General features: G+C 36.9%; 1 protein-coding gene and 1 non-coding gene across 7 annotated transcripts in view; both read left to right on the top strand.

Moving 5' to 3' along the window:
* WDR26 (WD repeat domain 26) overlaps positions 1 to 13,918 on the top strand; it is a 49,095-nt gene extending 35,177 nt beyond the window's left edge. For 2 of the 6 annotated variants that reach the window (XM_054659338.2, XM_054659339.2), the window contains exons 10-14: positions 264 to 409; positions 705 to 783; positions 1,072 to 1,201; positions 5,269 to 5,454; positions 9,437 to 13,918. In XM_054659338.2, coding sequence (XP_054515313.1) covers positions 264 to 409; positions 705 to 783; positions 1,072 to 1,201; positions 5,269 to 5,454; positions 9,437 to 9,462 — 567 coding nt within the window. In that variant the 3' untranslated portion in view covers positions 9,463 to 13,918. Of the gene's footprint in view, positions 1 to 263; positions 410 to 704; positions 784 to 1,071; positions 1,202 to 5,268; positions 5,455 to 6,383; positions 7,478 to 9,436 lie in introns of those variants that run through there. The other 4 variants (XM_063809771.1, XM_063809787.1, XM_063809795.1 and 1 more) reach the window with 2 other exon arrangements.
* On the top strand, positions 967 to 1,079 carry MIR4742 (microRNA mir-4742). Its single transcript, NR_106630.1, has one exon. It is a non-coding gene; the product is annotated as a microRNA mir-4742 (primary transcript).
* Positions 13,919 to 15,298: the final 1,380 nt, after the last annotated feature.

A 15,298-nucleotide genomic window follows, 5' to 3' on the forward strand; every position in this document is an offset into this window, starting at 1 on the left:
ATTTATGCATGGTGAGTTATTGAAGGGAAGATAGAGCTACAAAGTGTCTCTCTGCTTTCCCTTAAGTATGGTTGTAATGAAATTTGAACTATATTCAAATTTTCATGGTTAAAAACACTTCTAGAACAATTGGGTTGAGATCAGTCTCAGGAAAAAAAAAAAACCTGTTACTAAAAGATATTGTGAAGGGAATCTTTTGGTTCTTTATTTGCTTTCTGAGTGCTGTTGAGTAATGAAGTTAATAGTAGTTTTTTCTTACTCAGGACTTAGATGGTAATCTCCTTGACTCCTGGGAAGGGGTAAGAGTGCAATGCCTTTGGTGCTTGAGTGATGGAAAGACTGTTCTGGCATCAGATACACACCAGCGAATTCGGGGCTATAACTTCGAGGACCTTACAGATAGGAACATGTAACTATTTTTTGTTTCCATTAAACAACAATTACCTGATTTATATTCAAATGTGTAGTGGAACTTCCCTTTTCACAGTTTTTATGTTTTTCGTTTTGGTTTGCGTGGTAATTTGGATTGAAGGTCACATGGTACTTAGTAATCAGTAACTCAGATTCTTCTCAATTGAAGTATAGTATGTAATAGTGATTGCAGGCAAAATTGTCATACTTAAGCTAGCACATCTTATGTATTGATAATTTGAATGCCTTGACTGTTAATATGTTGTTTTTGACAAATTATTTTCTGGTTCCAGAGTACAAGAAGATCATCCTATTATGTCTTTTACTATTTCAAAAAATGGCCGATTAGCTTTGTTAAATGTAGCAACTCAGGTATGTTTATTAGTATAATTTTCTGAAAAATTTGGCTTAGTACAAGTTTTATTTTAACTGTTATTTTCAGTGTATTTATATTAACAAAATTTTCTACTTACCCTTAAATTTGATTGCATGTGATTGATCCTTAAATGTGTATAATCAACCATAAAGTTGTCAGAATGTTGGTATTTTGCATAATAGAAAATGAAGATATTTCATCAGGCAAAGGGATATTTACAGATACTTTTTAAAATTTGTTTGAGTTGAGGCAGAGTAAATATCTGTATTCTCCTTTGCCTGCAGGGAGTTCATTTATGGGACTTGCAAGACAGAGTTTTAGTAAGAAAGTATCAAGGTGTTACACAAGGGTTTTATACAATTCATTCATGTTTTGGAGGCCATAATGAAGACTTCATCGCTAGTGGCAGTGAAGGTAAATTGTGTCCTTATCAGTTTACATATGTTGATATTAAAGTCTGTAAATCTCAATTTATGAAGGCAGTCATGTCTCCAAGAAAATTCAGGGTAGTAAGTTAAAATTCTTTCATTTATCCAATACACGGTTAATTTCTCTCTGTAATGACCTAAGCCCCTGTATTATCACAAATTGTCACATGCTGTCATGTATTACTTTCTCCTTTTCTGTAATGACCTAAGCCCTCCATATTGTCATGTATTGTCACGGATCAGCAGTGCTTATTCTGACCACGTAGCAGTGTGTTTGGTGCATGTGTCGAATCAAGATTTAGTTAAATTATTATACTTTCATATGTTGACTTGTATTTTCATGGGACTGATGGTTTTTAAGGGTTGGTAGTATCTGAAAAATCAAGGTTAATTATGATGTTCTACCTGAACTTGGACAGATTTGACTATAATTAGTTCTTCAGTATTTCTTCAGCGGTCACCAGAGTTATAATTGAGTTTGATAATTCTTAAGATTTTAGGAAAGCTGAAATTATTCTTCCTACTACTACCCTTTTGAATAAACTTGTTCTCTAATCTAAAAGTGTCAGTATTCCAGACAGGAATATGCCTAAAGTCACTCTAATTTAAAGTGTGAATTGTTTAGAAGATGCAAGCACAAATAAGTGAGGCAGTAATAAAATTTAGTGTACTTTTTAAGGCGATAGGAACTTAACTAGTGGCAAATTATTGCAAGTTTTTATTCAACACATTTTTCTTCAATACCCACTGTACATTTCTAGGTACTATAAAAGCAAATTATTTAAGTCACTTTTTTTGGCCGGGCATGATGGCTTACACCTGTAATCTCAACACTCTGGGAGGCCTAGATGGGAGTACTGCTTGAGGCCACGAGTTCCAGACCAACCTGGGCAACGTGGCTAGACACTGTCTCTACAAAAAGTAAAAAAATATACACTGAATCTGGTTTTATAAGATAGACCAAGGAATTAGATTATGTTATGTTCCATTTATTGTATAAGATGTTTACTATCCCTATCTTGACAAAAAACTGATCTTGGTAGATAAGAGGATCATAAAGTGCACATGAGGTTTACCTTTAAGAATAAGGCATATTTAAGGATTGGGACAAAGAGAGACATTTAAAGATTTAGATTTTAACATCAAGCATATAAATTCATCTATTCCTTTTCTTTTCTTTTCTTTTTTTGAGTGCAATGGCACGATCTTGATGCAACCTCCACCTCCTGGGCTCAAGCAGTCCTTCCTTCCTCAGCCCCTCAAGTAGCCCCAACAAATTTTTGTAGAGATGGGGTTTCACCGAGTTACCCAGGCTGGTCTTGAATTCCTGAGCTCAAGCAGTCTACCTGCCTCAGCCTCCTGAAGTGCTGGGATTACAGGCATGAGCCACCGCGCCCAGCCTGAATTCATCAATTCTTTCTTTCTACCGAAAATCAGCGTCGGATGAGATTGGGAGGAAAGAAGAGTGGTTAGGTAGCAATTGGGAATTTACTTTTTTCCAGTCAGGAAATTTAGTTTTTTCCACTACTTCTAGATTCTCTATTGGCTTTTTGTTTTGTTTTGTCTGTCTGTTTTTAATATATCGCGGGAGATAATAGACATTAGTTTCTAATTAAATTTTCCTGTGGTCTAAATATGTTAAGCCTTCTTGCTTTTAAATTCCTCCTGTTTATAAGATGTCTTCTTCCATGGTCTATTCAATCCTGCTTCTGGTAGGTTTTCTTTCTCTTAATTATGCCTGAGAATCCCTTACAGCTCTTTCTGTGTACCCTAGAGGTACTTAAAATTATGTATGGCTACCATTATCCCTAGAAAAGCCAAACTTTTTTTAAGCCCAAACTAACTTAGAAACAACGATGAATACTATAATTAAACCACATTATCTTCTGGTTTAGGGCTACAAATTAGACCACTGTCAAGTACAGAGATTAGTCTTCTCATGACTCAAGTGATTTAGAATGGTTTTGAAAATGTTTTGAACATCAATCAGATATAGCGAGTATATTATCTCCCAGGATGACCACAGTAATCCATTTGCCATTTATTTGTAAGGAATATATTTCAATGACCCTCCAAATCCCCAAATATATAAGTGCCAGTATAAAATAGAGCAATTAAGAAACCGTTTCCCAAAAAAGTTATACCACTACTCAAGCCTTTTCATTGTGCTGGCAATATGTAGAAAAACTGGACTTTTTTACCTTTGCATAAACAATAGATTTCTCAGATTGATACAGCAAACAGAGCTTGATGATAAAGCCTGTCATTTTGACCTTGATTACTTCAAACCCGGTTTTTCCTGCCTTTCACCAAATGTGCTCCTTGAATATATATTCACAAAAACATTTTCCACCAAATAGAGAAATATTCAATTGCATTCACACTTTAACCCTGTGATCCTTCTCCTTGTGGACCTCTTCAGTTTAGGAAGGAAATACAGCTAACCTGTCTTTACTTTTTTTTTTTTTCCTAATTTCATTTCATGTAAGAAAAAATTATTTTCAAAAATTATTGAGCAGCAGATACTTCTAAGAAGATAAATTCAGTTTTTTAATTGGTGCCTTTTAGCTTTTGCTTCACACATACACACACAAAAAGTTCAGATACAGTTCCAGCTTTTTATCTTCATGTCAGAAATTTTGAAGCTAAGGCACATCCTCTAAGGTTTCCTCAACTGGCACTACACCCACTGACAGTTTGCACATTGGCCATACTTAACTGATATATCATTAAGTTATACACCTTTCTAATTTGCCCTGGGATTCTGCCCTCTGTTCAAGAACCATCACCTGTACTTAATCTCGTCACAGTAGTAAATGGTGTTTATTCCAAACACCTTTCCACATACAAATATATTTAATCCTTATAACAGCATGATATGAGGTTAGTATCCCCATTTACAGGTGAAGGGTTGTAAAGAGTAATTTGCCCAAAGTTGCTCAGCTAGTCAGTGTTGGAGGAAGGATACAATGTTGAGTAGTCTGATTCCAGAGCCCATACTCTCAACCAATACTCTCTATACTATGTGGCTAGTTTTTTGAAGATTCGTTTATTACAAAGAAAGCTGTAGGGGATTTTGATTGTTGTGGTCACTTCATGAGATTATAGTCTACAAAGCCATATCATGATGCAGATAAGGGACCATTGTCTACTCTCACTAGTAAGCTCTTGAGCAGGGCTGCCTGGATTTGAATCCCAACTTTACCATTTACTAGCTGTTAACCATAAGCAGACCACTTAACCATAACCTATGTTTCAATCACCATTAAGAGGATAAGCAGGCGGGGCGCAGTAGCTCATGCCTGTAATCCCAGCACTTTGGGAGGCTGAGATGGGCGGATCACGAGGTCAGGAGATGGAGACCATCGTGGCTAAACCCCATCTCTACTAAAAATACAAAAAATTAGCCGGGCATGGTCACACACGCCTGTAATCCCAGCTACTCGGGAGGCTGAGGCAGGAGAATCACTTGAACCCGGGAGGTGGAGGTTGCAGTCAGCCGAGATCTTGCCACTGCACTCCAGCCTGGGCAACAGAGTGAGACTCCGTCTCAAAAAAAAAGGATAAGCAGAATACCCATTTTATGGGGTAGTGATGAAGATTAAATAATATGCATTAAGTACTTGATACCTAGTACTTTGTAAGCACCCAATAAAGGTTTAGCTGTCATCTTCATTTTTGCTTCAGTATTCAATTTGGATACATTGCTTTTCTGTCACTTCCCATTTCCATAGAATTTATCACTATCTCTATCCTGGATTTGTTTATGTTCAAAGGCCTTGATTTATAATTCTTCATTACTCATGTATTGACAGAATATTGCAGATAGTTTTTTTGTGTGTGACTTGATGAGAGCTGATCACCTTTAACAGGAAAAAAGTGTATATTTGATTTAAACATTTTTTCATAAGGTAACATGTTAAACTATTCATGGTATATTTATTTTCCCTTTAAGTTCTAGTAAAGAGTCCTGTGTGTAGTGAATGATAAATTTAAGATCAGTTAGTTGGTTTTATTAATGTAAAACTTTTTTCTGAATTACTATATGTTCAGATCACAAGGTTTACATCTGGCACAAACGTAGTGAACTGCCAATTGCGGAGCTGACAGGGCACACACGTACAGTAAACTGTGTGAGCTGGAACCCACAGATTCCATCCATGATGGCCAGCGCCTCAGATGATGGCACTGTTAGAATATGGGGACCAGCACCTTTTATAGACCACCAGAATATTGAAGGTAATACCTTTGTATAATGTTACTATGTTTTGTCCAAATGAAACATCGCTCGGCTTATTATGAACTTAAAGCAGTTTTAAGCAAGTTTATTTAAAGTGTGGTATATGATTTCTCTCTTTTACATATTGTACCCTATCTCAGGCCACAGAATGAGTTTAAGTAGTCTAAGAGCCAATAATGTAGTGGTTGTTTTGGGGGGCACAGTGAAAAGAATAAGCTGGAATATGATACCTCATTGACATCCAGTTAGCTATTTAGTAGTTTCACTTTAAAAATGTTACTGAAAATCTTGCTTCGTCATGCTACCTAAATGTAATATTGTAGGAAGAATTTTATACACATGAAACTAACCATACAAAATATTAACAACTTTAGATATTAAATATCTTGATTATAGATTTTACTCTTTAAAAAAAAGTAAACGTCTGTTTGCACCATGCATCATACTAACATGAGTTGTGTTTAATGGATAGGGAAGGAGAAGAGAGAACTAAAATTGATCATGTACCTGTGTGCCAAGCAGCATGCTAATCCCTTTACATATACTGTCTTGCATAAAGTCTTCATAGTCCTATAAGGGAAGTATTTTTATCTTTATTTTTAGAGGTAAGGAAACTGCAGCATGGCAAAACTAATTCACTTGTTGAGTGCCATCAGGTCTTCAAGTCTAAGTCTGAAAGGTTTTTTCCACCACTTTGAGATACTTGGGGATGAAGAAAGGCCAAAATATAAGGCTAACAGTTAAAGCCAAAAACTTAATTGAACATGATATATCAGTACTACAGCAAAGAGATAATGAGAAACTTCATGTAAATGACTCTCTCTTAAATAGAGCACGTAAAATGTTTGGTTTGCTTAGAATGAAGCAGTTTATATATAAACAGATTTTTTGTTAAGCATGTCCCACCTAAATTTTTTTTTTTTTTTAGTGAGAAAGATGACTAATTGCTCTCAGTTAAGTGATTCTCTGTGGAGGAGGGTTATCGGAGTAGCATGTATGGTTTGAAAAAGTATATTCCCTACACTTTTATCTTTGTGGTACAGACTGTAGAAGGCTTGGCCACATCTTACTGGCGGGTAAGGATATGCAATCAGAGATGAGAATACAAAACACGAAGAGCACACGAGTCAAAAAGTTTGAGAACTACTGTTCATTTGCCCAGAACCTTGAAGGGTCTTTTTGTATTTATAGATCACTACCTGACATTCTAACATTCCTCTAGGAAATCAACTAAGACCAGAAATCTTTACCTTCTTGTGTTGTCCTGTTTGGGTTTCAACCAAAGGCCTACAAACCCAAAGTCTTTATAGATCTGCAACTGTGATTCAATCTGTGCTTTTCTCATTTTATTAGTCATTTGGGAGTTATTTCTTCAAATAAACATACTTGGTTTAAAGAAGTAGGAAAATACTAGGTATGTAGTAACAGATTTACCCCAGAAGAGGATATGTTTTCTGTTCTTTTTTTTTTTGAGACGGAGTCTCATGCTCTCTCCCAGTGTACAGTGGTGCGATCTCGGCTCACTGCAAGCTCCGCCTCCTGGGTTCACGCCACTCTCCTGCCTCAGCCTCCCGAGTAGCTGGGACTACAGGCACCCACCACCACGCCCAGCTAATTTTTTGTATTTTTAGTAGAGATGGGGTTTCACTGTGTTAGCCAGGATGGTCTCGATCTCCTGACCTCGTGATCCACCCGCCTCGGCCTCCCAAAGTGCTGGGATTACAGGCATGAGCCACCGCGACCAGCCAGAAGAGGATATATTTTATGCCTCCATAGCAGTGGAATAAGAGTGTGCTGCTATTTGGTGAATCTGACTAATGTAGATCCTCACTTTGGTGAGTGAGCCAAATTTTGGCTAATTTGTAGGATCTGGGTCCAGTTCAGCAACTCTCCATTGTGCTTTGGCAACATGGGTATAGCCCTAAAATGATTTTCATTTTCACCTGAAATAGAAAAAACAGTACTTGTATAACCAGATGTTTGGCTATAATGTCCTTTTCACAAGTTATTTTCTGGAGTATTCCCCCTCCACCCCCAAAACACTTTTTCTAATTAAAGTAATACCTATTTAGAATAGAACTTACGAAAAATATAGATGAGGCTAAAGAAATCAATATTAAAAAAATCAAAATACAGCCAGGCATGATGGCTTGGCGCCTGTAATCCTAGCTACTTGGAAGGCTGAGGCAGGAGGATCCCTTGAGTCCAGGAGTTTGAGGCTTCAGTGAGCTACGATCATGCCACTGCACTCCAGCCTAGGTGACAGAATGAGACCCTGTCTCTGAAGGAAACAAAAAAGGAAAAATGTAGCACAGTAAAATACTATAAGTCATTTAAATAAAAATGTTTCACTCAACTCCATTTCAAAAGGGAAAAATTTTAACAGTAGAATTATGGACTGTAAATAAAATAAAATTTTAACAGTAGAATTAAGGTTTTTTTTGTTTTTTTTTTTTGTTTTTTTTTTTTTTGAGACGGAGTTTTGCTCTTGTTGCCCAGGCTGGAGTGCAATGGCGCAATCTCGGCTCACCACAACCTCCGCCTCCTGGATTCAAGCAATTCTGCCTCAGCCTCCTGAGTAGCTGGGATTACAGGCATGCATCACCACGCCCGGCTAATTTTGTATTTTTAGTCAAGATGGGGTTTTTCCATGTTGGTCAGGCTGGTCTCGAACTCCCGACTTCAGGTGAAGTCGGCCTGTCTTGGCCTCCCAAAGTACTGGGATTACAGGCATGATATTTTTTTTTTTAAGGATGCATAAAATGGAATAGAAGGAAGTACCGATGCATGCTACAGTATGAATGGACCTTGAAAACAATATGCTAAGTGAAAGAAGCAGGACACAAGACCACATATTGTGATTCCATTTATATGAAATAGTCTAGAATAGACAGATCTATAGACAACATAGATATAGTGATTACTTAGGGCTTGGGGAAGTGTTTGACTGCTAATGAATGTTGAAAATGTTCTAAAATTGATTGTTAATGATTGCATAATTCTGTGGGTACACTAAAAACCATTGATTTTCCACTTTTGTTTTTTTTGTTTTTGTGTTTGTTTCTGTTTTGAGATGGAGTCTCACTCTGTCGCCCAGGCTGAAGTGCAGTGGTGCAATCTCGGCTCACTGCAACCTCCGCCTCCCGGGTTCAAAGTGTACACTTTAAATGGTTGCTTTGTACAGATTATGAATTATATCTCAAAGCTGTTATACACCCCCCCAAAAAAATGGAGTAGGATGATACTGTAGAATTTCAAACAGAGCAACCAAAAGGAAAATTAACAACTCCATAGTTATAACACATTATTCTACCTTAGACTGCCAGATCTTTCTTTCCTCTTTACTATTGTAGCTATCATAAAAATTTATCTATTCTGCTAACTATTTCAAGGTTAATTTTAAAAGTATGAGATTCTGAGGCTAGGCACGGTGGCCAGTGCCTGTAATCCCAACATTTTGGGAGGCCAAGGCAGGCAGATTGCTTGAGCTCAGGAGTTCAAGACCAGCCTGGGCAACATGGCGAAACCCTGTCTCTACAAAAAATACAAAAAGTAGCCAGGCATGGTGGCATGTGCCTGTAATCCTGGCTACTCAGGAGGCAGAGGTGGAAGGATCACTTGAGCCAAGGAGGCAGAGGTTGCAGTGAGCCCAAATTACATCACCAGCCTGAGCAGCAGAGTGGGATCCTGTCTCAAAAAAATAAAAGCATGAGATTCTAACATGATTATTCACTTGGGTTTCTTCAGTATTCAAAATCATGAATTTAGATCATAATATATGGTCTAAGACATGATATAGACATTGTTTTAATGAGTATGATGAAAGTATCAAGAATTTGCTTTGATTTTTTAATGTTAGTATAATTTTGTAATGTCATAATGCTAATTTTGAAACTTTCTAACTGGTAATTTTTTTCTCTCCTTCCCCTCTTCCCCCCCCCCCGCCCGCCCCCCCATACATTTCATCTTGTCTTCATTCAGAGGAATGCAGTAGCATGGATAGTTGATGGTGAATTTGGAGCAGACGACTTCTGTTTAACTTAAAATTAGTCGTATTTTAATGGCTTGGGATTTGGTGCAAACAAACATGATTGATAGCTGGACAGACATGCTCGTCATGAAAAAAGAACCATTTCTGAAGCCCGATTGGGGCCAAACATTTACACCTTGCTTCATAGTAACCAGTTGAGATGAAGCACGTCGTTAGAACGTTGTTGGACACCATGTTGAATTATCCCCCCATCGGTTGTGAAGAACTGTGCTACATTCAGGCTTACCCATTGAACTCAGTATATATATTTTTTTCCTTCCTGTCTTTTGTCTGGCAGGATACCATTCTTGTTGCTCTTCTGTGTAATGAAGTTTAAATGCTTGTTTGGAAAACTTTATTTAACAGTTTAGAAGGCTTGATAGAAAGAGTGCATTAGTCTGAAGAGTATACATTGGATAGGAAAGAATTTCCTTCTTTTGTTTCTCCAAATCTTTCCGCCTTATTTAGCTTGAGATCTTTGCAGCTTGGTTCATGGATTCTAGCCTTGCCCGTTGCGCAGTATATACTGATCCAGATGATAAACCAGTGAACTATGTCAAAAGCACTCTCAATATTACATTTGACAAAAAGTTTTGTACTTTTCACATAGCTTGTTGCCCCGTAAAAGGGTTAACAGCACAATTTTTTAAAAATAAATTAAGAAGTATTTATAGGATTAAAGTGACTTCATTTGTATACATTTGGAATCTAAACCAGCTTAAAAACAGTTTCCTCAATGACTTAGATACACAGTATAACTGATGCTCTTCTGGAATACCACATGAGACATGGTCAGAAACAGTGCTTGGAAGGACATTACACAAGAAATTCAGAGTAATGCTTTGAAGATTTCCCCCCTTTTGTTTTATTCCTGAAGGAACATCAGTACCTGATCTTGAAGAAATTCAAGATTCAAAAAGAATTTTAAATACACCAACATGAGACATCAGTAGTCAGTTGGTTTTCAGTAAAGCTTGTTCCAAGTTGTTCTCAACTTAGGAAGTAATTTTGGTGTGATCTAGCAAAAGAGTAGGAATCAGCGATACAACCACTTTGGAAGTTTATAGTATAATTGAAATTATTAGAAGAATTCAGCAGGTTACAGACATACTTAAACTGGGATTAAAACCTCATAGTCATTTTTCTTAATTGCCCTTAATATTTTGACATATAGGGATACATAAATTTAAAGAATTTTTTTTCTCAGTTTTTTCAGATATTGCCATACTGAACCTCATTCTAAACTGGTGCTGTGGATAGTCTTTCCCTCTCCCCTCCTGTTTTAGTTTAAGGAAAGGTTTCCTTCGTGGAAAAGCACTTTTAATTTTGAGAATTTCACATTTAAAATAAGCCAAAAGCCTGATGTTCACATTGTGCTTTTAAACTCCGTAACAGCTGAATACAACATAACATAGTCTCCCTTGAAATTCCCTCCCTTTTTCAGTAGAGGATAAATAGGGTGACTCCAGCTGTTGGAATGAGAATGGGGATACCCCCAAAATAAGATTCTGGTGAAGAAAAAGTCTTGTACTAAGTTCCCCTTTAGGCGTAGCCAAGTCTATAATATAATTATGATCATGAATAGACTCCAGAATCCACAAAGAGAAGAGGGCTTGGATGTCAAAAATTCTTCCATTGTGGGGTAGGTGGTTGGGGATGGGAGAAAGGGAAAAGTCAGGGAAGGGGAGAAGAAAGAAAAACACATTTGGCCTTAAAATAGCATGCATTCTCCCAGAAGCCCATAGTAAAGAAAATGACAGATCGTGGTCAGCAGACTCTTATCAAATTGGTATGTAAAAGATTTCTTCAAGCTCCATTTTGCAGAGACCACCACTTAGAGAATCAAAAAATTCCTGTTTTGATACTTCTAAGTTAAAATATATGTTACAGTTTATCTGGTACTTCATTTTTCTTAACTAAAATTACTTTTTACTTTAAGCTTGAATAAAAATCTTCATTGGTAACTGTATGTAATTAAGTGGCAACTTCTCTTTACCTCAGTATAGTTAAAAACCATTCATATTTTAAGTGATTCATGTATACCCTGAAGCCGTTAATACACCCCAGTCTCTATGGTAACATCACTAAATGTGGGCATAGAAACTCCACAGCTGTTTACAAATTTGGTTGCAGTGTGCTATGGTGCATTTGTAACACTCAGATTTGTGCCCATTCAGGGGCAATTTGGCACTCAGATTCTACTCTACTTCACCTCACCACCCCTAGATCTGAGTTTTCAGAGTGCTTCTGAAGTACAGTTTAAAAACACTTTTTAAAAAGTGGAGTAAAAGTGAGGCACATTTTACAAGAACATAACTCCTATTAAAACGGAGTAACAACTATGCAAAGGTTTCTATAACAGCTAGGTGAGTTTGTTTTCCGGGTCTGTCTTAACTGGCAGCTTCCTGTACATACTGGTACTTTGCTGTGCCAATTTGCTGTAAACGTCTGTTTCATACATTTGCCATGCAGTGACTGTGCTAGAAAGGTGAAATAAATGGTAAAGAAGCCTAGGATTTTATGGTATAAGAAACTGATCGCAGGATTTTCTGATCCATAGCTATTAATTGAAAACTTCTGATAGTGCTGTAGGCTCTATAGTATGCTTAAGAGTGAGTCTTATACTATGAAGCCAGCCACAAGATACTAACAAATGTATAAATTGAAAAGTACCAATACTTTTTGCACATAGATCAAAATAGAGTGGAGAATTTGGGCTCCAAAAATCAGGTTAGTAGGCTCATTTCCATGTGCTTAAAAATGTTTTTGTTGTTATGCATTGATTAAGGGCTAGAGCAAATATAAAATTAAATGTCTTTTTCCTCCAAATAATTGGTTATTAATGGTAAAATGTTGGACTTGGGGATTACTGAGATTAGTATGTGGGTAGTAAAGAATTGGAGTGGGAGTTAGTGGGGAGGGATGACAAAGCTTCAGCTTTGGTTTTTGTATTTTTTTAGTCTTCATAACAGCTACATTTCTGTTGCTCTTATTGGCCAGATAAATGTGTTATATTAAACCAGGTAAGTATTTTAAACAGAGAACATTTTATTTGCATATATCCCTACAAATTGGCCCATTTTATTGGGTGGGGGGATAAAAAAGGGATTCCCTAACTTTAAATAATCAGAATATCCTGCAATTGAAAGGAGAAAAAAATCCAATTTTGTCAGTATTTTCTTAGTCTGAAAAAAACAGCAGTAGTAATCTGGTGAATGTTATTATTAGGAGTGTTCTGCCTCTACAGTGGCATATTCCATGACATTAATAGAAAACCCTTCTTTCCCACCCCTCCCCATCTTGACATTTTCTTTTTTAGGATGTTGGTTCCTGCAAACAAGAACTGACCCTATCACCTCTGCCTCACAGTGGGTAAATATATCATACATCTCTTGAAAGGGAAAATATCCATGTCAGTTTCTTTCACAGTAGAAGAATGGCTGCTTTTGAATGGGGAGGAAAGAAGACATTTTTCTTAATATCCTTTTTGTCCCATCTCTAAAATGTATAAATATTTTGATTTGGTTTTACTTTAATTTCTCATTCATAATTTAGCAACTGTCCTTTTGGGTTGCCCTCCAACACATTACTTCCATTTCAGAAACCATATCTGATTTAATATAAACTGCTAACTTAAGAAGAGGTGAATTTGCATTTACACTTAGACACTTTCTAAAAACAGGGTGAACTTAATTGAAATTTTTCAGTGTTGTTAAGCTATTGTTATAGTAGCTGCCCTATAGTTACAAAAATAAAAACTATAAAAACCCATCCCCTATCTACTTAATCCAGATAGCCTGGATTTAACAAAACTAATAGTATAAAAATGTGTGTGTGTGTTCTGTGTGTGTGTGTGAGAGAGAGAGTACTTGATTCATTAAAAAGTCCTGGAAACAACTGTTCTAGGATCTTGTCATTTTTACTAAAAGTCTCGTGCACATGTGAAGTGCCCTCTGAGTTTAAGGTTTGGTTAATACTGGTATATTTTTATAAGATTGAAATTGTGTCCCCATCTTTAACTTAAACATTTTCATTATCAGGGTCAATGTGCTAGGACTGAATTGTAACATTTTTAGGCACAGATGGAAAAAAATGTTATTGGCTCCTTGAAAATGTGTGTGTGTGGCGAGGGGAATAGATCCACAAAAGCATGTATGTACTTACAAACCAAGCTGTAGAGATCAAGAAAAGAACTTAAGTGTTGATCTCAAGATTTCTAAATTGTCAAGATTTACATGGCATTGTGGTGGAACTAGTTAACACTTAGAGCTTTTGGTATGTAATAACTATTTGCTATGGACTGATTAAATGTTTCAAAAGATTGTGTTCTTCAATTTTGGTGGGTTTTGATTTTTGTTTTTTTAACTGCCTCTCAGATTATATTTACTTAGTTTAAATTTCTTTGCTTTATTCATTAAAGTATAAAAACTTCAGGTCTCTGATATTTATTTTCACTTGTTTACTAATTATTTACAAAACACCCTTTGTTGACTTTTATTTTATAAATGTGTAATGTATTAAACGTCTTTAAATTTTTGTTCAACTGAAACTACATTAACTTTGATTTGCTTTACTGGGATTTTTTTTAAAGACACTTTTTCCATGTCAGTGCGCAGCACTTAACCAGTCATTTGTATTCCCTTTCTTTCAATCCAATAAACAGAATGAATACCTAAATAATTCTTGGTGTGTTACATCTCCTAATATCCATTCATCTGAATGTTTAAGTAGTACTCTTTTTGCCTAAAACATTTGCTGATTTTTTATGTATTTTAGAGAGAGTCTCACTGTGTTGCCCAGACTGGACTTGAACTGCTGAGCTCAAAATATCCTCCTGACTCAGCCTCTCAAAAGTGCTGAAATAACAGACACAAACCATCATGCCTGGCTATGATTTGCTGAATTTGCCTTCCATATATGTACCTAGAGTTTGTGAGTGATAGCTAAAGAAGCAGTGGTTAGTCTGTTGGGATCATCTTTTTTTTTTGAGACGGAGTCTTGCCCTGTCGCCCAGGCTGGAGTGCAGTCGTGCGATCTCGGCTCAGTGCAACCTCTGCCTCCCGGGTTCAAGTGATTCTTCTGCCTCAGCTTCCCGAGTAGATGGGACTACAGGCGCCCGCCACCACGCCCAGCTAATTGTTGTATTTTTAGTAGAGACGGGGTTTCACCATATTGGCCAGGCTGGTCTCGAATTCCTGACCTCGTGATCCACCTGCCTCGGCCTCCCAAAGTGCTGGGATTACAGACGTGAGCCACCGCGCCTGGCCTGGGATCGTCTTTTTAAGGGCCATTGTGCATTCATGGATAAACTTAGAAAAATTTTAGGAGTATTTGCATTTCAAAGGAATTGCATGCCCTATTTTGTTCAAAAATAAAGTTCAAATGTGAAAAATATTTGGCAGCCGACTAATGGTGAGTGTAGCTGTGAGAGGTATTGCTTCCGTAGCTCACGGCTTAGAAAATCATGGTTTGCAGCTTCCTCTGATTAACAGGAAAGAGAAGGAAGAAGTTTTTCTACTTGTTTTCTTTAAATACAGCTATACCTTAACAGCAGATTTAGCTAATTTAGTCAGTTTATTCATCTACATTTAGAGTTCCATGCCAATTCCCAGGACCAGGTATAGAAATTTTCTCAGTCTTAACAAATCTAAGAGTACAGATTTTTTTTTTTTTAAATACAATCTGGCCGGGCACAGTGGCTCACGCCTGTAATCCCAACACTTTGGGAGGCTGAGGCAGACAGATCACCTGAGGTCAGGAGTTGAAGACCAGCCTGACCAACATGGCAAAACCCTGTCTCCACTAAAAATACA

This window comes from Pan troglodytes, chromosome 1 (assembly GCF_028858775.2).
Source record: "Pan troglodytes isolate AG18354 chromosome 1, NHGRI_mPanTro3-v2.0_pri, whole genome shotgun sequence".
Lineage (NCBI taxonomy): Eukaryota > Metazoa > Chordata > Mammalia > Primates > Hominidae > Pan > Pan troglodytes.